The sequence below is a fragment of the Ceratotherium simum genome, chromosome 11, assembly GCF_057802395.1.
Source record: "Ceratotherium simum simum isolate JZ-2026a chromosome 11, ASM5780239v1, whole genome shotgun sequence".
Taxonomy (NCBI): Eukaryota; Metazoa; Chordata; class Mammalia; order Perissodactyla; family Rhinocerotidae; genus Ceratotherium; species Ceratotherium simum.
The window spans coordinates 50,002,190-50,025,871 of NC_141910.1; the positions used below are offsets into that span (position 1 = coordinate 50,002,190).

Consider the following 23,682-nt stretch of genomic DNA (forward strand, 5'->3'; position numbering starts at 1 on the left):
GAGTTGTTTAATGGGGATAGGAACTCTGAGTGTATATTTTCTCCTTTGCCTCAGGGGTGGAAGGAAGGGGTAGCAGACATATGCCCAGAGAATAACCAAGCAGGGGGTTCACTAGACTTATTTGGACCAGCCCAGGCTACAGTATAAATGCCCCTTCCCTTCTCCTCCCATGTTTACTCCTTCCCCGGGCAGGCTCTCTGGCTCCTATGAAGATTTGCAGCTTGGACAAGTGTCCGAAGCCCTTGTGGACTTCACCGGAGGGGTGACAGTGACCATCAACCTGGCAGAAGCACCTGGCAACCTCTGGGACATCCTAACCCAAGCCGCCTATAACAGAACCCTCATTGGCTGCCAGACTCACTCAGGGGTGAGACTAGACTGGGCACTGACAGAATGTCCTCCCCTCCTGCTCTCATCCCCTTCATCCACCAGCTACTGCTCTCCCTTCAGTGTGGGCCCCAAGACTTCCACCAACTCCTGCGCCTAGAGTCCTGATATTCAAACCAGAGCAGCAGAGCTGAGCCCTCAGGGCAGGCAAGGCCACAGTAGATTACAGATGGTGTGCTAATAATTATGAAGTGTCATCCACATGCAAGGCACTCGACTAACACAGCTAGTCTTCACTGTCTAGTTTAATTCAACCAAGAACACGGAACTGGAGTAGGAAGCCCTGGGTTCATCCCTACCTCCACTAATGACCATCGTGTCACCTCACACGATGACTTAGCAGCTTGGAATCTGTTTGTCCTCTGTGAAATGGGGTTATAATCACTGCAGAGTGACACCCTGACTTATTGAAAGGCTCGAATGAGACTGTGGGTGCTGAAGAGCTTTGAAAACTATAAGGAAACACAGCTGGGTTCTATCTCATCCCCTCCCCATAACCCCTCGCTCTAACCAAACAGGTCCCCATGACTCCTGAATAAGCTGTATGCAGCAGAGGACTGACGAGCTCTCTTGTCTCTACAGAAAGAGAAAGTGCTGGAGAACGGGTTGGTGGGCGGCCATGCCTATACTCTCACAGGAATCAGGGAGGTGGGTAGAACCAGAAACTTCCCCATTCTTTCCCAGGGCTTCTCGCCAAGGCCTTGGCTCATCTTGGTGAATGTCAGTATCTGTGCCCAGTCTAGCAGGTAAAGTCTCTGGTGGATCCTCCAGAGCGTGCCAATGCAGGTGGGTAGGCTCCCCGTACCTCTGCACCTATTTTCTGGGGTGCAGTGGTATGTCCAGCCTTTGCCACCTCCAGTGCACCATTCCAGCCTCCTCTCTTGCCATGGGGCGGCCCCAGCTAATCAGCCAACTAGCCCTGCTGAGCCTCATAACCCTTTCTTGAGCTTCACTCCACTCTGGGCTGCCAATGATAGCCTTTATATCCGGGTCTTCTCTACCAGATTCCTGCTTCTTTTCCACGTGCTCCTTTTCAGCAGTCTCTCAGTGTCCTTCCATTGCTATTCGTCTTTTGAGTCTACTAAAGATGAGTCTCATTGAGAGAAAGATGAATCAGACAGGGACCCTGCCTACAAAGAGCCTACAGTCAAGCATGGAGGCAAACCATATTTGAAAATGATGAGGAAGCAAAGTAGAAACAGAGAAGAAAGCAGAGATGAAAGGCTGTAGGGGTTCAGAGGTAGGAGAGAGGACATTCACCTGGTTGGGTGGGGAAAGTCAGAAAAGGCTCTGTAGAGGAGGTGACTTTGAGTGGGTCCCTGAAAGACGGGTAGATTTGTATGGAGGGAGAAGGGCATTCCCGGCGGAGGGAGCAGCAGGAGGAAAGCATGGAGATAAGAAATCGGCAGGTGCCATCTTAAAGAAGCTCTGCTGTTCTCTGGAAAGCCCTACTTCTCAATAGTCCTCCAATTCCCTTTAAGTCTGTTTCAAATTTTTTCAACTCAACTCACACCTGACTTCTTCGTCCTGGATCTCCATCAATTATGTTTGTGTGTGTGCCAAGAAATTTTAATTTCTTTAACAAAATGTAAATATTTATATTTTGTTTTATATTTATTTAACAAAATTATTTAACAAAATTTAACACTCATTATGTGCTAAATACTGTCCTAACTGCTTTACAAATGTTAACTCACTTAATCCTCACAACAACCCTATGAGTAATTGTGTAAGTTTCCTAGGGCTGCCATAACAAATTATCCTGTCACAGTTCTGAAGGCTAGAAGTCTGAAATCAAGGAGTCATTAGGATCATATTCCCTCCGAAGGCTCTGAGGGAGAATCCTTCCTTGCTTGCTCCAGATTATGTTGGCTCCCGGCACTCCTTAGCTTGGGACGCATAACTCCAATCTTCGCCTGCATCTTCACAGGACCATCTTCTCTGTCTTTTTCCTTTCTCTTCTTTCTTTATAAGGACGTTTGTCATTGGATTTAGGACCTACCCTAATTCAAGATGATTTCTTTTCAAGATCCTTAACTTAATTACATCTGCAAAGACTCTTTTTGACAAATAGGATCACACTGACACGTTCTAGGTTCTAGGTTGGGCGTGGGGGTGGGGGGGCATCGTTCACCCCATTGCAGTAGATGTGACTATTAGCTTCATTTTACAGATCAGGAAACAGACACAGAGAGGCTAAGTAACTTGCCCTAGGTCTCAGAGCTAGTAAGTAGCAGAGCCATTTTCTCCTCTACCAACTCTCAGGGCCTTTGATCGCCCACTTCAAGGTCTCATCTGCAGGCATGAATCTCACCCAGATATCTGCAACATTCACACTTGACACTCAGCCCAGCCACCTAAACTGCTTTTCATTTTGTGCAGGTGACCTGCAAGCATGGACCTGAATATTTAGTCAAGCTGCGGAACCCCTGGGGGAAGGTGGAATGGAAAGGAGCCTGGAGTGACAGGTAAACTTCTGAGACTGGCTGGGAGGGGTGAGGAAGGGGTAGGTGAAGGCTGCAAAGGAGGTTGCCATCTGCACAGACATGCAAAGGTGTTCTTTCTTTGGTCTCAGGCTAAATCAGGAAAGCTTTCAGACCGTGAAGGTCAATCCCTCACATTTATAAGATGCTTAATGATGTATAGATTGTTTTCTCATTCATTATAATAATTAACGCTAATGTTTATTGAAAGTTTGCCAGCACTGTGCTAATCTCTTTGAATTTTTATTATCTCATTTAATCCCCTAAACAATGCTATCATAAGGTAGGTAGTTTTATCCCTATTTTACTAATGAAGAAACTGATGCTTAGATTGAGTGAGCTAGTTAAGGTCTCCCAGCATGACTCAACCAATGTCTTTGCTGTCTGGTCCAGTGTTCTTTCCCTGGTGTGGTTCAGTCCACTCTTGGGCTTGTTAAGTCAGAGGTAGACAGATCCAAATTGGTCCCTACTTTCTGGTTACATTTAGTGACCTGTGGGCATTCCGATTAGATGCCTACATTTAGATTGTTTCTCCCTAAAGGCTACCCTAAATGGATGTGGGCTTGACAGGATGTAGGGCACAGGCAGAAAGGGAGACCAACTGTTAAAGTCTTTCTCCCTCTTTCTATGAGGATTTATAATACTTAACTCTGTGAAACACTTTAGAATACACAAGCGTGTCCACATATACGTTATCACTTAATCATTTTTATAGATGAAGGAATGAAAGCTCAGGAAAAGTAAGTTGAATTTTACTCCTGATAGGATGTGCTGCCCTATATTTATTATACGTTAATAAAGAGAATTGTCAGAGGAACTGGGTCTGTGTGGAAAAATGGCATCCAGAGATATATATAAATTTTAAAGTGCTACAGAAATAGAACATCATAATGTTGGTAGTTTGTTTCAGAGAAGAACAAATACTTGCATTAGAGATAGGTGATGAGTTAGGTTAAATTAGTTTTGTTAGCTGTGTGATCTTAGGCAAGCTTCTTAATTTCTCTGAGCCAGAGATGTGATAAGGATTAAATAAAATGATGGGCTTTTGTTCCATAGTGTTTAATCTGTTGTTAATCCCATCCGGTGTATTTTTTATTTTAGATATTATATTTTCTAATTTTAGAGATTCCATTTGGTATCTTCCACTTTTCCCCTCGTTATTTCCATAGTTCCCTTTACATCCTTGAGGATACGAGCATATTTATAATAGCTGTTTTAACGCCGTTATCTGCTGATTCCATCATCTCTTTCATTTCTAGCTCTGTTTCTACTAACTGTTTTTATTCCTAGTTATGGATCACATTTTCTGCTTCTTCATATGCCTAGTAATTTTTTGTGTTGCTGAACATTGTCAACCTAAGTTTCTGGGTGCTGAATTTTGTAGTATTCCTTTAAAGAACATTGAGCTTTCTCTGGCAGGGAGTTAAGTTGCTTAGGGATTATTTTTGATACTTTGAGGTTTTGTTTTAAAGTACTTTTAGGACATGTCTAGAGAAATCTTTATGTCAGGGATCATTTGACCCCACTATTAAGGTGTAAATCCTCCAGGATCTCTACTAACGGCCCCTTGTATTTAATAAGGTCTTTCAACTCTGGCTGGTGGGAATTCAAATGGTTCCCAGCCCTGTGTCAGCTCTGGGAATTGTTCTGTATCCAGTCTTGTGGGGTTTCACTTTACGAATGCACAGATTTACTTTTGACCAAAGGCTCAAGGGAACCTCTGTGAAGTTCTCTGGAGCTCCTTCCTTAGGTAGCCTCCTCGTCTCGGGCACTTTCCTCAACAAATTCTAGCTGTCTTGGCCTCTCTGAACTGTAGACTCTGCCTCTTCCAATCAGCAAGACTAGTAGGTTCTTTTTGGGCTCCACTTCCCTGCACCACTATCCAGGGAATTCGTTTCAGGAAGGAGTCTAGGCAACGTTAGGGCTCGCTTCATTTGTTTCCCTCCTCTTGGGATCACAATCCTGTGCTGCCTGCTGTCCAATGTTTGAAAACAATTGTTTCTTATATTTTGTCACATTTTTAGTTGTTTATGTTGGGAAAGTGATACAGGAAAGCCTTATTCCTTCATGGCCAGAAATAGAAGTCCAAAATGATGGGCTTTGAATATAAGCAATAGCAATGTAGGTTCAAAGGCCACCTCTGACATTTAATAGCTCTGTGACTTCAAGCAAGTGACTTAATCTCTTGTAACCTCAGTTTCCTAATCTCTAAAATGGCAATAAAAGTCCCTACCTTGAAAAGTTATTCTCAGCCTTAAATGAAATAAAGCATGTCAAGAGCCTAGCCCAGAGCTTGGCTCATAGCAAGTGATGAATTAACATTACATGTTGCTTTTATAATACAGATGTGAGATTTAGTTGTCTGCAAAGCAGCATGAAGGTGAGAATAAATAATGACACCACAGAGCATTTACAAAAGAATTTCTCGTGTGTTCTCCACAATCCTTCCATTCCCATGAAAACATTTCTTTTCTGCTTTTAGCTCAAGTACATGGGAGCTACTGAGCCCCACAGAGAAGATTCTGCTGCTGAGAAAAGATGATGATGGAGAATTCTGGTATTTGACTTGGGGACTCGGGACAAATGCCCTGGCTTATATTTGAACATCCATCCAGCAGATCTTTACTGGATGCCTCGTGTATGTCAGGCACCGCTTGTACAGAGATCGAGAAGAGCCTTTAGGGGCTCGCAGTCTAGCAAGACAAATTGCCCCTGCAAACAGTCACAGTCTCTGTGATGAGAGCAGTGACCGCTGGCATGGAGCTCAGTGGACACTCAAAGCACAGTGTGGGGGTGGCCACCTCCTCCTCTCTGACTTCCACTCTGCCCTCTTGCATCCGTCAACACACTCAATCCCACGGTTTTGCCTTTCCTGGCCTAGAAAAGAGATGAGGAAAGAAGGGACTACAAGGTCTTGCCAAACTCTGAGCCACCTCACTTGTGCCCTCCAGAGCAGACTAGCACTACTCCCACCCACCCCAAAGCCACTCACCCCTTTTTATGAGAGGCTCCCAAGACACCCTGAGCTGATGCTCTTTCTGGGTATCTGACGTGAGAACCATCTGTTCTCCTTTCCCTTCACTTTGCACCCTTCCTATGTACTTCTACCTTGTTCCCCTGGGCCCCTCTTCTCTCATTACCCATCCTTTTCAGACCGCTGTGGCCCTCTCTCTTTTGAAGTGGTCACTGAACTCAAGAGCCCTGGAAATACTGTTATTGCCACTTTACAGATGAGTAAACTGAGCATCAGACAGTTCAAATCGCATGCCGTGGGTCACAAAGTTAGCAAGTAGGGGCAAAGATTTTTATCAATTAATGATTGAGAACTGACTTGTGCAATTCTTATTGAAAGTTTATTAGTCAATTGACTAGTTATGAATGCCTCAGTTTGCTTTATCACTGCAATCAGTGAAACAGGGACATTTCCCTCAGGCAGCCATTGTAGGAGGCTGCCTCCAGCCACGGGGTTTCTCCGTGGCTCCACTTCCCCATGATAGACCCTCACACTGGTCTCGCCAGCCCCGCTCTCATGTGTCCAAGGCCAGCTCAGCTCTGCACAAGAGAGTGGAGAATGGGGGCCTGAGTCTGGGAAAGGGCTGGGCTGCCCCCTGCTTGATTCCAGCCTCCCCTTTGGTCCTGATGACTAGATCCTGGTCCTGATCTCATCTGTCTCTGTGCTGTTCCCTCTTCCTCTCTGCAGGATGACACTGAAGGACTTTAAAGCACATTTCATGGCTCTGGTCATCTGTAAACTGACCCCAGGCCTGCTGAGTCAGGAAGTGGGCCAGAAGTGGGCGTACACCATGAGGGAGGGAAGATGGGAGAAGGGGACCACGGCTGGTGGCCAGATGAAGTTTCCCCGAGGTAAGCGTGTGCACAGGAGCTGGGGCTGTTGGGTCTAGAGTGGCAGCTTTTGCAGGCAAAGGTGGGGATGTGGGCAGAGCCACTGTGAATGGTTGTGCAGCTGATGCCCCGCACAAGGCATGTGGCTGAGGATGAGGGGGCTCTGCTGGCTGGGCTGCGTGCTCTGGCCCTGGGCTGTGTGCACTGGGCATATGGGGGACCTTTGGTCCTAATTTGCACAAAGGCATAGAACTCTCAGTCAAGCTGCCAGCCTGTTGGGGCTGCATCTTTCCAGAGGGCGCCTTTTCCTAATCAGCACCAGGAGGTCACAAGCTCACCTGCTTGGTAAAAGGGTGGGTTAAACCTTTCTTTGGTTTTAGGACAAGGACATTTACATGCTGAAGTCCTAAAAAGCATCCCCCTTAAAGGCAGGATTAAAATAGTATTTATTTCATATGTATAAGGCACTCCTTATCCAGAGTTTGGTAGGGAAACAAAGTCAGGGATTCCCAGGTCATCAGTTGCAGGAGAAAAACATGTCAAAATTCTCAAAATGGAGCGGTTTGGTGATGGTGTCCCTTTCTCCACAATGGAGGTACTGAGCGATCACTTTGGAGGAAAACCCTGTGGGGTACGGTCTCGGTGGTCAGGGCGCCCTTAGCTCTGGCTTCCCCTCCCCGCACAGTGACTCCCCCAAAGCTGAAGCTGCCCTTGAGCTAAGGCTTGGTCCCCGTTAAAATGCAGATCCTGCAGGATCATGGACACGTTCTCCCCAGTTAGTTACTACAATCACTTACTGGGGCAGCAACGTTGATGGGGCACAAAGTCTGTGCCAGACACTGTGCTGGGCAAAGGGATCCAGTGGCGAGAGTCACTCTCTGCCCATGTGTCCTTAGAAGAACCTGAGATGGAAGAGGTGCGGGATGGAGCTGAGTTGGAGGAGACCCCGACTCTGTCCAGATGGACGGCCGGGTGGGACTCCTGGGCAGGTGCCTGGTCTGTGGTTTGGAGGCGGCGGATGCTGCGGCAGCCGGGGACCTGTCTCACCTTTCTGTGTTCTGCCCCAGACACATTTTGGAGGAACCCGCAGTTCCTGCTGTCCGTCTGGCGGCCCCAGGAGGGCAGGCGGGCCCACATGCCCTGCAGCGTGCTGGTGTCCCTGCTCCAGAAGCCCAGGCACAGGCACCGCAACTGCAAGCCTCACCTCGCCATTGGCTTCTATCTCTTTAGGGTAGGTGGGCCCCTGGGGCACGCGGCCGTGCACCGGGTCTCCAATCGTTATCCTTTCTTCCTGTGTCCTGTCCTCTTCACCATCCGTCTCTGTCCACCCACAGGCCTGGGTGCACATCCTCGCTCTGTCCCTTAGGAATATGTGATCTAGAACAAGTCACGTCCTTGCACTTGAGCATCAGTTTCTTCATCTGTAACATGGGGACAGTGACATTTATGCCAAGGGTAGAGTAAAAGAAGATCGTGTGGCAGTGCTTATCCTTATGCCCAGCACATGGTTGGTACCATCAATGTTGGTTTCCTTTTCCTCTCCCAAGAAGCAAAGGGTTCCTTCTCTTACTCTTTTCCAGAATTCTGATGACGGATTAAAATGTCAGTGATGGAAACAGCGAGTCTTGTGGGAGGGGAGGGCCTCTGGGGAGAGTCTTCTTATCTATTAGCCTCCATCAGGGTTAGTGCTTCACTGCCTAAGGAGGTCTTTCTTTCTTGTTTTTCAGGTGAACAAGGTGAGCTCCACACTGGACCAGATGGCCCTGGTTTGTGTGATGTCACAGGTGGCCAAGTGGTTCTGTTTGACCGTAGCAGCCTTATGTAAGGAGCTACGAGAATGGCTGACAGTAATGCCGACTGCCTATGTGTGCGGAAGTGAAAAGCATCTGCTATTCTATTTTTTTTTTTTTTTGGTGAGGAGGATCAGCCCTGAGCTAACATCCATGCCAATCCTCTTCTTTTTTTTTTTCTTCTTTCTTTGCTGAGGAAGACTGGCCCTGGGCTAACATCCGTGCCCATCTTCCTCTACTTTATATGGGACGCCGCCACACCATGGCCTGACAAGTGGTGTGTCGGTGCGCACCCGGGATCCGAACCCGGGCAGCCAATAGCAGAGAGCGCGCACTTAACCGCTACACCATGGGGCCGGCCCCCTGCTATTCTTTTTTATCCAAGTATCCCAGGAAGTCCTTATGCGTGCATAGGGAGGTCTCAGAGCTTGGTGTAGAATCGATAAATTTTAGAATTTATTAAATGCCTACGTACACACCAAGGGCTAACATTGCAGACTGTCACAGCACAAGAAAGATGATAAATCACAGTCCTGCCTGGGTTACGAAGCCCATAATAAAATAGATCTATAACATATGGGACCTCAGGAGACCATGCAGCCCACCTCCTTGGGGACAAGGGACAAAGGCTTGGGAAAATGGGACAGAAACACGGGCAGAGGACAAGAATGACTCTATATTTCAGCCACAGTGGCAGCCTAGCGGGATCAGTTAAGAAGGCCTGAGGTGTCACAGCCTCTGAAGGGTGGCAGCTGTTATTTTGTTTCCCAAGAAAACAGGAATGAAAAGCTTAATTTTCTCAGATTGAACTGAATCGAGTAAAAGGATTTTTACAAGGAAACCATTTTGCATTGGGTGTCTTAGGCCAGTTTTGTTTTTTTCCTCCTGTGGGAACACTGAGCACTCCCAAAGTTGCCTATTAATTTAAAAAGAAAAAGTTATTTACATTATGCCTATTTCTGAATAGAATTTGGGTCAGCCTACAATAAAATTATGAACAGAACAAAACTCTAAGCCAGTTAAAAAATTTAAAAGGCAAGAAAAAAGTAATAAATGGATGAAGGGTAGGTAAGCAGTTGACCAGGAAAACTAAAACTAGGACAGCTACTATGGCTGATTATAAAATTTAGTTCTGAGATTCCTAGTAGCCAAGGCAAAGATGGCAACAGGATGATTCCCTAGTTCTCATTATCTGATGAAAGAAAGCATGCATCATCAGGAGATACATTTTATCTCCCCAGTGCTGAGTGGAATCTGTGAAATATGTCTTTATGTGGGTGGGTAATGTCTTTGTTAGCAGCTGTTTATAAACTGGAGAGAGGATCCTCCATATGGACCTCCTCTCCCTCCATAGCCCTGAGTGAGAGCAAAGGGGTGAGGGAGCAAGAGAGAAAATTGGAAAGAGGGGGAAATAGAGGCAGACAGAGAGAGAAAATATGAGATAAACACATGCCGAGGCAATGTCTGAACCAGAGTCCTGATGCAGGTCTTCTGAGCGCTGGCCCAGTCCTCTTTCCCCTTCCCGAGGCTGTTTCACTGAGATGACATGGAATGTCCAGTTTACCTGATGTAGCTGTTATGCTGTAGGTGAGGAGACGGTTGGTGGTCCATCTCTATCTGTGACCATAATCATGTCATAATCAACCTTGAGACGGTATCACATACACGGAGGCCACATCAGGAAGTGTAAAGAACATGGGCATTGGCGCTCAGCTGCCCTGAATCCCAGTCCTGGCTGGGACTCCTACCAGCTGGGTGACTTTGGGCAAATGACCTAACTTGTCTGAGCCTCAGAGCCTCAGCTGTAAAATGGAAAGTGTGGGTAAAGTGACATTCCTCACAGCATTTTGTATACGATGTGGTTTTTCTTGTCCACATGTCAGAGCAGTTGACCTGTTACGTTAGCCCCACGTAGGGTTCCAGCAATGGTGCCCACTCCTGACAGGTTCTGTTTTTTTCTCTCCGCTCCTCGCCACTTTATCTTGTCCTCCACTGGGGCGGGTTGGATTTGGCAAATCAGAGGCCACCTTAGTACTGCTCCTGGCCAAGGGCCCCAGGCCTGGCCACAAGCCCTGGGTGATCACCTCAACTGCCCTTCTGTCCTTACCCACAGTACTATGATGGCCAGAGGAGACTGCCCCCTGAGTTCTTCTGGAAAAATGCTCCCCTGAGTTGGCCTGAGCCGTTTTGCACACAGAGAGAAGTGAGTCGGGAGCTGTGGCTGGAGCCAGGGATGTACCTCGTTGTGCCCTGCACGTCTGAGGCCCACCAGGAGTCGGAGTTCGTCCTCAGAGTCTTCTCCAGGAAGCATGTCTTTTAGTAAGGGTGCAGGCCTCTCCTACTGGGGCCAGGGGAGGTATGGAGGGCAAGGTGGAAATGGCGTAGCACGGGGTCTCTGTGACCAACACAGAAAAGAGACGGGGAGCAGGAGTGCAGGGCAGCTCTCTCCATGAACATCCTTCCCTTCTTCCTTCCTGCTCTCCTTCTACTAACAAATGACCCTCCACCAGACGTTAGAGATAAGAAGATAAAACAGGCATGGCTCCTGCCCTCCAGGTCTGGAAAGCTCAAGGTCTGGAAAGGACATGGACATAGGAGCAGTATTTATGTTATACTGTGTCCAGTGTAAGCATTTATCTGCACAGGGCATAACCTTCCATGGTCCTGGGGGAAGCAGGGCTGGCTTCAGGGAGGTGGTGATCCCTAAGAGATGCACAAGGGTTGTTCAGATGAGGGGAGGCTGTCATCAACAAGCAGGCTCAGATGCCACTAGTGTGTGCAAATGGTCAATATACATACATCCTGACCAAACTTAGTATTTTGCCTATGATTGGGGTTTTTGGGGGGTTTTTTTGCCCAGGAAGATTTGCCCTGAACTAATATCTGTGCCAATCTTCCTCTATTTTGTATGCGGGTCACTGCCATAGCATGGCCACTGATGAGTGGTGTAAGTCCATGCCTGGGAACCAAACCTGGGCCACCGAAGCGGAGCATGCCAAACTTAATCACTAGGCCACAGGGCCAGCCCTACCTGTGATTGTTTTGACATGACAGCCCTTCAATGCTTAGAATCCAGTTCTCATTTTTTTTCTTCATGTTCTGGCTGTAGGTCATTTGAATTTATCTCAGGCCTCACTGCCATGCAGACTGTTGAGTTTTAAAATATGAGTAGGAGTAGTTAGATGAGGGTGGGGGAAGTAAAGGGCCTGCCCAGCAGAGGGCTGGGCATGTGCAAAGGCACGGAGGTGAGAAACAGCACGGGGTGTGTGTGCCAGACTGTACCCGTCAGGGAGAAGTGGGAGGTGAGGCATGAGAGCTGGACAGGGACGTGGAAGATGAGTTCTCAAGGGAGGGAAAATATTGGCCAAAAGAATCCCAGGATGCTCCCCAAGAGGTAATTCTGTCTTCTGTTTCCCCTCAGTGAAGTCGGCAGCAGTTCCAGTGCTGTCTTCTCTAAGGTGAGTAGTCAGGCAGAATTCCAAACGGCTGGAACTGTTGCAAAGCCAGGATGGGGGGTTTCTCCCTCACGTTCAGGGGTCGGGAGAGGAGGCCCGCAGATCCTGTGGCACACATACTACATTATCTTTGTGCCCTAAGAGTGCCCAGGTTCTGCTGCCTTTGCACCAAGAGAACTGCCCTTCTGGTCAGGTCCTTGCACTGAGGGCCCTGAGCCCCAGGTGTATGAGTGACACCTTACTTTCACCTGCTTCTCTCTACCTGGTGTTTCTTCTGCCCATTTCACTGTTTGCTACTTCCCCAAAGGCAGCGAGAACTGAGAAACAGGGGATGTGTGAACGCTGTGGTAGAAAATTGAAGACAGTGCTCATGGTCAAATTTGTGGATTTCAGAGGCCTGGGAGCCATGGACATAAGCGTGGGCCCAAGAGTCCATTTATCCGGGTGAATGACTAAATCTTTCTGTGTCTGTTCCTATAGGAAATAGTAGACCAAAATGAAGGGCAGGATGAATTCTCCACCAAATTCTTTGAAGAGGTGAGTTGACCAGGTGTGGTAGCGAGAGGTGGGCAGAGCAGGGGACAAAGGGGAGCATATTATTCCATGGGGTAGGGGTTTCGTTTGCCTGACCCTCTGTATAAACTGTGACTTAAGGCCACTTATTCCCCAAACTGCCACTTTCTATTCAGGTCCTCAAGTTTTTAGACAAATGAGTGAAGCTGTTGTCTCCAGAAGGCTCCTGTAAAATGCATATCTGTTCTGGGAAGCTACTTGACTAGTTGTAGCAGAAACAACTTTAATCTTTAATCCCTGAGAAACTGGAATATAGCAGAGTTGAGAATCAGTGTTGCAGAGAGCAGGAGTATGGCAGTGACAAGCCCTGGGGGTCTGGGGGAGGGCCATCTGACAGAAACCCAGGGGGAAAGACCCCTTGGGTGGTCACCTGGAGTAGGGGTGGGACAGGCAGTTGGGGAGAAGGAGGACCAGGGATACCCGCCTGGTCCCCTGGAGTGCTTTCTTGAGCTAACCCAGATTAGGAGGCCAGCGGCGCGAGTACAGGACTCTGGAGGCCACTGTGTCCCTAACGTGCAGGACACAAAACCCATTTAGGACTAGGGCAAGAAATACATTGGGAATCTGGGGTCTGACGTCCGAGTAACGTCATTGGGGGTTAGTAATGCTCCCAGTTTAATTCACTGCTTGCCTGCCCTCCCATCTTCTCTCATAATCACCCCTTGTACTTCACTTAATGCAGCCAGAGAGGATATGTCAGAATCTTACACGTGTTGTTTATAAGTTTTCCTCCGTACCAGGAGTTCCAAACATTTTCTGCTGCGGTCCTTTTATCAAATGAAATCTCCTAGAGAATCCCAAGATATATAAAACAGATCAAAATTGTATATTACGGGGGGCCGGCCCCATGGCGAACTGGTTAATTGCGTGCGCTCCGCCGCTGGTGGCCCGGGTTCGGAATCCCCGACGGTCACAAAGCACTGCTTGTCGGACCATGCTTTGGCGGCGGCGCACATAAAGCAGAGGAAGATGGGCACGGATGTTAGCTCCGGGCCAGTCTTCCTCAGCAAAAAGAGGAGGATTGGCATAGATGTTGGCTCAGGGCTGATCTTGCTCACAAAAAAAAAAAAATTGTATATTATGAATATGTGTTTATTTTATAATTCAAATTTATGATACTTGTATTTCATGAATACATTTTGAATTTAAATGTTAGTGTAAAGAGTTGCTTCTGATGAACTCTAAAATTGAAATCTGGAGTCTTGGCTGAGGATATTTATTAAGAATAAAATACAAACCAAATTGTTTGCTGAACTTCTGAAGCATCTCTGTAGAACCTGGTTTGAGAACGGCTGCTCTCTATTAGTCTACTACTTAAGAGTCCTGCTCTGCTGGGGTGCTCCGGGCTTGGCACTCAGTTAAAAGCTGTTGTAAAAGTTCTTATGAAGTCCCAGATTTAATTACATGTCTAGTCACATTCCTCATGTGCAACATAATGGTGTCACTTCTGTCTGCTCAAAAGCGGCGTATGCGCCATGCTGGGCAGATGCTGGAGTGAACGATCCAGCCCCCTTTAGCCGTGGCCCCTCTGCATCTAACAAGCCTTGGGTAACGATCGTTTTCTCCTGCCGCCCCTCTTCCACTTCAGCACCCAGAAATAAATGCAGCTCAACTGCAGAAGATCCTGAACCGTGTTACCTGGTCAAGTGAGTATTTTGGTGTCATCCTGTAGGACTCAGGGGACACAACTGTTCTGCACCCTGGGTCTGTTTCTCTTTCCTCTAGCGGGATGTGTGAATTACTGCATGCTGGTCCGCCGAGCAGCTGTGTCTTACACAAGTGTGGGTCATGCGGTCTGACAAGCAGTAAAGGAATTTATTTAGTTTGGAAAATAATTCTTTTCGCTTAGTTTTGGTGTGTAGACACATGTGGCAGTGAAAATGAAGATTTCTGCCATTTTGCTGTTTGAGGAGAACAGCCGAGTACTTCTTTCTTGGCGTATAAATTTCATGTGGCAGAAATGCACCCATTTCCTTAATCTGGCAAGTAAGTGTTAAGTATTGACTGGCCCACCCAGGGGGCTCTCAGATGAACTCATATTTAAATTGATCAACCTACAAGCATTTGAAAGGACGGGGAACACCACCTAGGAGAACTGCAAATGGGTAGTGTGGATGCCTTCATATGAAGCCTGGGATAAATTATTAGGAAAGCTTCAAGTCCATAGATAAATATTTTATATGCATGTTTTGAGTGAGAAGAACATGATTTCCCCAGGGAGGAAAATGAACTTCAAAATGGAAAAAGTAAACCAAACCATTAAAGGGTATTTGCTACCTAAGATATGTGATTGCTTCTCCTTTATATGAAGCCAAGACTTCAAACCCAAACAAGTTACAGTCTATGGTATTGTATAACTCAGGCCTTGAAATAATTTCCTGATGGCTTCTCAAAGGCAAATTCGGGTATCGTAAAAGAGCCAGAAGGGGAGCCTGTAGAAATTGTAGAATATAAGAAGCCTCCCCTCGGCCCCACTCCCCAAAAGCATTCTAGAGAAATTATCCAGAAGAGATGGTCTGTGCGTATTTAAAATTTTTTAAATGCCTTGCAAAATGGCTCTCCAAAAAATGTGTGGACAAATTGCTTTCATTTAGTCCTATGAGAGACTTTCTGGATTGATAGATCAGAGAACTACTGTGGATTTTGGAGAAATATTTGGTAAAGTCTCCCACGATAAATGATGAAATGTGGGTTGAAAAGTAGCAATATGAGATATATTCACGTCTTATCACCATTCCCAAGAATTATATAAATGTAAAACAGGGAGCAAATTCTGTGTTATAGATGAGAGTCTTTGGATTCTGCCCTTGGTGTTCCCCCCACCTCACTTCCTCAACTTTTATCAATGGTTCAGAAGAAGACATGGAATGTAGGCTCATCAGATGTGCAGATGGCACAAAGCTGGGAGGAATCATTAATATAATAGACAGCAGAATTGAAATCCAGAATGTTCACAAGCTGTGCCCAAACCAAAAAGATGAAATGGAGTCAGGATGATAATTAAAAACTGCCATTTTGTTATTTTTTAGGAGATTAGTTGTACAAGTTCCTAACAGAAGAGACCTCATTTTTGTGGCAGTTTATGTGAAAGATATCTGCTTGATTTAGTTGACCTTGAGCTTAACATGAGCTAATAGTTTCAAGTTGCTGCTAAATAAGCTAATCCAAATTCAGGCTGTATTTAATGGAAGCATTTAGATTTGTGTTTTTGAAATTGTGTTTCAAGAAACATTAGAAACCAGGAGGTTTTAGTAAGAAAATAGAAGGGGTTAGGTTCTGTGGTCAATTGTACTTGGGAAATTCTGTGTTAAAGAAAACTTCAGTGTTGGCTCCTCAGTAACTATCATATGCTAAGGTGCATGGTGAACAGAGAGAATGGTCTATAGATAAAATACTTCATATTTATTTGAACTCAAAACCCTTTCTCTGCAGAACATCTCCCTTGGAACACAGTTTGGGAAATGCAGACTGAAAATTTTGCAAGTGATAGACCCATTGTACTCTGCTTAATCAAATTGCATCTGAAGGAGTGTGTTGGTCCCACATTTTAGAGAGATATTGGCAAAGTGTAGGGTCTAGAAGAAGGGGATGAGGGTTTAGAAACAGTATCGTCTGGGGAACAGTTGGAGAAATGTTGAGAGGGGACCAATACCTGTTTATGCTTTACTGGAGGCAGAACTAGGACTAGTGAGCGAATTTTACAGGAGGTTCCTTTGGAATTAACATAAGAAGTTTTCCCTGTCTAAAGCCGTCCATCCATGGGAAAAAGTGAACTCCTGTAATTGATGGACCATCTATCAAGACATCCGAGGAAAAAATCCCCTAATTTAGGTGGGAGCTTGAACAAGTTGGTCTCACAGGTCTCTCTCAGATTTAGGAGTTCATACCTCTACGATCCTGGCCCTTCCTAGGTACACAGGGCCGTGCCCATCTGACCCACTGTGAAAGCAAAGCCAGGCTACAATCAGTGTTCTCTGCGGAGTTTCACTGTGCTCCTGGGGTATAGGAGCAAGTCTTCACCACCAAGTCTTCTTTCTCTCCCCTGCCCTCACGCTCCTTCCTCTCCACATAAGTGATGGTTATCCGAACCTAAGGCTGGCCCAGACAGCACAGCCTTGTCCTGTTCAGGGAAGGGCCATGCCATGCAGTCCTGGTGCCAGCCCCTATGCAGACTCTCTCTGTTCTTTTACAGGGCTGGGGACCACGCAGCCCCTCTTCAGCCTCGACGCCTGCCAGGGGATCCTGGCCCTACTGGACGTATCTTTTCAGGATTGTTGGTGGATTCATGCTGCTGGTTGGGAGCTTCACCCTGAAGCCAGGCTGCCTGGGCTTGAATCCCAACCCCAGCGCTTCCTAGTGGTATGATCTCGGGCAAGTCACTTAGCCTCCTTGTGCCTCCAGGTCCTCATCTGAGCGTAGAGATGGTGTTAAAACCTAGTCTGGAGGATCGGTGTGAGGATGCAAATGGGATAACACATGTGAAGGGCTTGGGACAGAACTGGCGTAGAATACATGATCACTATTAACAATTAATGATAATAATCTTACTTCTTGAGAGTGAGGATGCGGCAGCCAGAGGGTGGTGGTTAGTAACAATTCTCTAGGTTTAGAAGAAGCTTTAACAAGAGCTTCAGGGTCCTAAGTTTCCCATTTGGTGATCAGGCAGTGGCTGCCCCACTTACAGATCAGGACACCAGAGCTCAGGAAGTTCAATGACATGGCGCAAACTCAGCTTTCCTGGTTCTCAGCCCTGCGATTTTTCTAGCAAAACCTCTGCCTTTCTAAGTAGACAATTTAATCAAAGTTTGATTACCCATACTACAGATAGGGACAAAGAATGGATAGTGTGACGGGGCCTGCAAATACAAAAAAACAGTCTTTGCAGAAACTTTGCAGAGGGCATGGACAGTGTGGGACGGAGGTCAGGTGTACAGGCGTTGGAGTGGGTCCCAGCCTAGTCACCAGCTGTATGAACTTGGACAAGATCATACTCTCTGAACCCTCATTTTATCATCCATCACGGGAGGGAGTTAATACCTACGTCGTCTACTAGGGGAAAATGAAATAACGTAGGTAAATCATGTAACTCAGTGCTGGGCTCCCTGTAAGGTGGCCCAAGTGGAGATGGCAGGTGGTGGTCTCTCTGATGCGGGGATATTTGGACATGGTCTAAAGGCCAACCATTAAGCTTTTAACTGCATAAAATAACTAAATACAAGAGGCATCCTTAGCCACCCTATGCCTGACTTCTTCCATAAGTTGTTTTTAACAATAAGGAAAAAAATACTGTTTTTTATTTAAATCACATCAAATTGGCTATGTCAAAATATCCTGCTTCATTAAATGGTAGTTGTTGCATGACCATCATCACCACCGTCATCAGCACTTCTTCTGGTGCTGCTGCGTTCTGGCTCATTCCGTCCTTCCATAGCAAGGGCGAGGGAGCCATGGGCTGGACTGACCAGCCAACTAGGGATATCCGACAATGAATGGGGCCATCCACAAATTGCACACTGCTGTGTGGAGGGCCAATCGCTGCCTCTAGAGGCGTGGATGAAACTCCTCTGGCGGCTTTGACCTTAACCTTGCTATCAGCTTAACGAGTCAGGTACCATGAACATCCAGGAATTCAGGGACCTGCGGAAGCAGCTGACTCTCTACCAGGTGAGAGCAAGTCTTGACATGCCTCCTAGCAGGGTGGTGCAGAAATGGCCATTCTGCAAAGTATGAAAGGTCTCCCTTTCAGCCCTTTAATCCCAACCACTCACCCAGTCTTCTCTGATCTCCCGTCAGTGAGACCTCCTTGTCTTTCTCCCAAACTCAGACAGCCTGTTGCAATAGTCTGCTGAATTTCTAAAGCACCCATCTGACCATGTAACTTACTTACTAAAAGCTTTTTGAGACTCCCCATGGCCTTCAGAGGAAGTCCACTCTCCTTAGCATGGCATTCAGAGTCCCTCATAAATTGGCTCCTTCCTGCTTCTCCAACCACTGCTGACAACTCTCCCCTTTGTCTCCTGAGTCATAAAATTGGAAGCCCTTCAAAGTTTGGATAATGTGCTTAGATTCAGCACATTTACCTATACCCAGACTGTCTATCCCCTGTGACAAAAAGGCTGCTCCCTCTCTCAGAAGCCTTAAGGAAAAATGGAAGAGGTGGTCAGATCCTGGCACAGACCGTCTGCCATATTCTTGTCCTGGCGTCAGGCACTGTTGGTGGAGCCTCACACTTGCCAACAGTCCTCTGAATTGTTGACACTGGGGCACAGAGGGGCTATGAGGTGGGGCTTGGAAATGCCTGGTTTTCTCAGCCTTTGGTGTGGGTTCTTCACAGGAAGTTTTCCACAAGCAAGACAGTAACCGGTCAGGATGTCTGGACTGGGCCCAGCTGCGGGCTGCCATGAGGGAGGCAGGTAGGCACGAGAGGAGTTGGTGCTGCAGGGCATGGACAGGCAGGGAGAGGAGGGGGTGCGTGACATTCTGGAGTAATTCTAATGGGCGGAGTTTTACTCTCAGAGGTCCAAATGCATGGAACTGCCAATAACAGAAACATTTACTATTAGAATCACTATGATCATAGCTAACATTTATTGAGGGTGGGCAACTCCACACTCTCATTTAGTCTTCAACAACACCCTGTTATAATCCCCACTTCACCGAGGGAGAAATTGAAGCTCAGAGAAGTTAAGCAACTTGCCTGGGGTTTACATCCAGTAGCCAGGCTCCAAAGCAGATGCTGTTGATCACTAACAGCCTGCCTCCTGCCTTGAAGGCCAGGAACCCACTTGAAAAAAGATCCTCATGCTGGTTGCCTAAGGGGGCAGGAATGGGGAGTGGAGATAAAGTAAAATGAATGGACTAAATAATAAACAATTCACAATGAATCCCAAAGAAGATCCTCATGCCGACAGCATTCAGGTCCAAGAAGTGGAGGGACAATTTAAGGGACTTCACGTGGGAGGGGAGCTGGGTATGAAGTCCCCAACACTTACGGCGGGAGCCTGTGTTCAATGCAGGAATCGTGCTCAGTGATGACGTCTGCCAGCTGTTGCTTATCCGCTACGGTGACCCCAGCCTCCAAATGGACTTTGTCAGCTTTGTCCACTTGATGCTGCGTGCGGAGAAAATGGAGGGTGAGCTGGTGGGAAGGAGAGAGGGTCAAGGCTTCCTCTGCTCTCCTTGTGGATTGCCCACCTGTCCCTAGTTCAAGCGAGAGGGAGGACAGCTGCCGGATCAGAAACAACAGGCCAGGGAACTATGAGGGACGCTGGCTATGCCTGTGAAAGCTGGCTGCATAGACCCAAACTAATTTATACCCTACCTGTTCCAGAGACAGTTTTGAGGCAGCTCCCTTATATTAAGGTGGCCACATGTGATTGCCTTTGGGCTGAAATTGGGTTCCCAGGTGAGGGGACATGTGGGAGGACTAGTTCATAACGTTCCCAGCACACATTAGCTGTGTTTTTTCTGCTGCGTTTTCACAGATGTCTTCCAAAACTTAACCCAAGATGGCAAAGGGATATACCTCCAGAAGCCAGAGGTAGGACTTTCTCCATGGGGTTGGCTTGCATCATCTCAGGTAGAGGTGGCCGCTGCAGGTCCAGGCTCTTGTGAAGGAGATGGGTTCTGCGGACTCCTCGTTCTACTGAGTTTGGGGAGTAGCACTGCATTCATTGTACTCATTCATTCATTCATACTTACTAAGCACTCACACTGTACTAGGCACATAGAAGCGAATGGGAGACTGACTCAGTGTACCCAATAACTAGGACCACAGTAACGCCATGTGACAAACCCACAACTTCAGCTCCCATGACAGCCTTATATAGCTCCGAAGTCACATGGCTGGGAGTCAGCTGGTCTCAGCTGGCTGTCTTGTGCATCTGTGGGTCAGCTGGGGGCTTTGCCAGGTACCTTCATTGAGGAAGCCCTGGCCAGGCTTGCTCTTCTCAGGACAATGGCAGAAGCACAGGAAAGCCAGGTCCAACGCTTAAGGTCTCCGAGACCAGGGCTCCCGTCTAGCAAACCGTGCCTTGCAACTTATTCTGTTGTCCAGAGCAAGTCACATGGCCAAGGCCACTTCCAACTGATGGGGAGCCGGCCTCCTCCTCTGTCATGAGAGGAACTTCAAAGTCACCTGCAGAGGGCATGGCCACAGAGAGGGGTGAAGACCTGGCCAGCAATGAACTCCAGCACAGACAGTCAGAGGAGAGCTGGTCTGGATAGGGCCTTCCACAGAGGCCTTTCTGGAGGAGGTGACATTGAAGTTGAAACCTCAGAGATAAGCGGGGGCTGGGCAGGCAGAGTGGAGAGTGGGAAGGGCCCAGCCTGGAGGTGACAGTGTGTGTGGTCCTGGCCAGCGTACAGAGAACGAGGAAACTGGCTCAAGATGCGTCTGAAGTGATGGGGGTCAGATCAGGCAGGACTTATCGGCCAGAAACAAACCTCGTGTCAAGGGCTGGCTCAGCCTTCCCCATATGGGCAGGGATTCTAATCTTGCCTCTGTGCCCTCTTCCTGAATCTTGTACAGTGCTTTGCATGTAATAGGTGCTTGGCAAACGATTGTTGAATGAACGAGGTGATGTGCCCAGGAGAAGACCAATCCACATCTGATACCGACTGTCTTCTTTGATCATTCAAACTGCATGTACTTATTAAGCACCTGTTATGAGCCAGATGTGGTGCTAGGTGCGGTCACTGTAAAGGCATTAGAGTCTGGCCTTGAGTTATCTGCTCTTGCTTTCTGAAACACATCCTTTGTTGGGGCTGCTTAGAAAGGGACTAGTAAAAGATGGGGTTTCTTCCTTAACCTCAGATATTCATTTTATGGATTAACTTTCCAAGATATAGGGACCCTCAGCATGTGTCTCCCCTCAATCACTCCCATATTCGAGTGTGAAGGTGGGATTCAGCTGGAGGGGCATTGGTTAGAATCTTCTGAGCCCACCTCTGGCTCAGATCCCCAAGGTCACATCCTGGTCCCAAGCAGTCCTTCCATAGCGACAGGCTCAGAGCTGAGAGAGCAGGACCACGTGAGTGTGCAATTGAAACAGGATGGCCCACAGCCTGAGCAGGCTCCTGAACAGCAATGTGCTGTCATGAAAAGAGAACTGGACTGGGACCCAGGCTGAAGCTACAGCACTCCTTGTAACTTGCTTCAGGACCTCAGGCAAATCACGTTAAATCTCTGGGCCTCAGCTCCCCTGTGTGTGAAACGAGTGGGCTGGACTAGGTGGTCTCTAAGATTCTCTCCAGCTCTGACCATCTCTGGTTCCATGAGGAGGAGATCCTCAGGGCCATCAAAGGAGGTCTACAGGGAGTGGCAGCCAACTTGTTGGAATCTCACTCTGAGGTTCTCTCCGACACCATTGGTAACTTCACCATTATCATCTTCATCATCACCAGCAGCAGCAGCATCATTCTGATGTAATTAGCCTGAGGAGTGGTTTCCCCAGAGATCCCCTCTATGTGGGTTAGAGAGACCATTCATCACATCCATATAAAGCAAACAAAGGGGCCCATAAATGTAAACACGTAAAACATGCCTTAATGGATTTCTGCTACCCAGTCGGTCCACACACCTGCACAATGCTGTCATAAGCAAGCCAAATTGAATTCATGGGGGAAAAAAGTGTTTAGAATTGAATGCAGAATCAGCCTGCATCTTGGCTATCATCATTCACAGGCACCATGAAAAGTGGAGGCTGATTATATTTCAGGTTGATTTATACTAACTACCAGATGGTGTGGTCCCTCTGGTTAAACCATCCATTAACGTTCTGTCTCCATGGCTTCTCAGGAATGAGGGGGAGGAGGTCTCAAGTCCTATTTTAGGCTCTAGGATCTGGTGACCGAGAAATGAAGCACTTTTAACTGAATGTCAGAGGTGGATCTGAACTGACCATAATTTGCTTTCCCATTATGTCCAGTGGGTGAGGATGACTCTGTACTCCTGAAAAGGCTGGAGCCTCATCTGCCCTCACCAAGGACTCTGCATATGGCCCAACGGTAGCCTTTGGCTGCAACCAACCCCTGCCCAACCCACTTACTGTTCTTTAGGACCATGTCTCCAGCCATCACCTTCTCAGCTGGGAAGATTTCTCTTCTGCAGATCTCCCCTTTGGATGGCCAGTGTGCAAAAAGGGAAGTAAAGATTGTCTTGGACTTGTAAAGACCAGCTCTCCTCCCTGTGGTCACAAGCTTGTCACAGCAGAGGTGTAACCTGACATGACCTATGCAGTCTGACTCCAGAGTTGGTGTCTTAACCTCTGTACAATACTCCCTCCATAGCTGTCCAACTTAAATGACCTTAGATGTGCCAAATGACATCACATTTGGGGTAATAGTCTAGGTTTCAAGATCTGAAGAAGGAATGATATGTCCTTAGAGAACTGTGCCAGCATCTGTAAATTGGTGGAGGCGTGGGCTAAGTTTCAATTGTTTGGAGGTGGGGTGGGGATCTGTTGAGCTTTCAAGAACACAGAAAATAACAGAATTGGCAGAGTCCAGGCGGCGTGGGCTGGCTCTGGCATCTGAGGTCACTTGGTGGTCTTCTGCTGACAATATCTCCAGATGATTTGGATTTGGGGGGACCAGTGGATTTAAAACACCTGAGTTCTCAAAGTGCCTCCTTCGTGTGGCAGATGTCCGTCTGTTTACCTATGGATTATCAGATCTATTTCAAACCCTCTGTGTACCTACTTCAGAGAAGAACAACCAATCCATGCTACATTGTAGAGCTAATCAGTGGATGGTCAGAATATCTAATTTTTTGAACTACCATGATGTCTCACTTTCGTGGCATCCCTACCAATCCAGAACCTAGGTGGAAAACCAGAACAAAGGCCATTTCCCAAAACCCATGAATTTTACTCATAGGTTAGCACCTCAGAGCCATTCACTAAAATTCTATTTTTCTAGATATACCAACTATTCTAACAAATATGGCTATCTGGTTTCCATAGCAGACTAAAGGAGGAGGCTGAATGTTGGGATAAAAGTGTGTCCATTGGCAGAACTAAAGGAAATTTGACAGCCTGATGGTAGACAGGCACTGTAGGAGCAGGAGGGATCACTTTCAAAGCATGGCTTAAGATGGTAGAAAAGTATTTTATTTATAAAAATCTTTTCGATTTCCAAATGATAAAATGT

At 47.1% G+C, this 23,682-nt stretch overlaps 1 protein-coding gene across 1 annotated transcript in view; it reads left to right on the plus strand.

Annotated features, from left to right (window-relative positions):
• Positions 1-22,487, plus strand: part of CAPN14 (calpain 14) — a 36,716-nt gene extending 14,229 nt beyond the window's left edge. Inside the window, exons 6-22 of the mRNA XM_087436423.1 lie at positions 193-367; positions 970-1,035; positions 2,770-2,855; positions 5,353-5,427; positions 6,571-6,734; positions 7,781-7,944; positions 8,441-8,449; positions 10,617-10,822; positions 11,925-11,961; positions 12,439-12,495; positions 14,120-14,177; positions 16,724-16,788; positions 18,127-18,195; positions 18,866-18,944; positions 19,548-19,664; positions 20,016-20,071; positions 22,461-22,487. Of these exons, the coding sequence (XP_087292549.1) occupies positions 193-367; positions 970-1,035; positions 2,770-2,855; positions 5,353-5,427; positions 6,571-6,734; positions 7,781-7,944; positions 8,441-8,449; positions 10,617-10,822; positions 11,925-11,961; positions 12,439-12,495; positions 14,120-14,177; positions 16,724-16,788; positions 18,127-18,195; positions 18,866-18,944; positions 19,548-19,664; positions 20,016-20,071; positions 22,461-22,487 (1,510 nt within the window). The remainder of the gene's footprint in view (positions 1-192; positions 368-969; positions 1,036-2,769; positions 2,856-5,352; positions 5,428-6,570; positions 6,735-7,780; positions 7,945-8,440; positions 8,450-10,616; positions 10,823-11,924; positions 11,962-12,438; positions 12,496-14,119; positions 14,178-16,723; positions 16,789-18,126; positions 18,196-18,865; positions 18,945-19,547; positions 19,665-20,015; positions 20,072-22,460) is intronic.
• Positions 22,488-23,682: the final 1,195 nt, after the last annotated feature.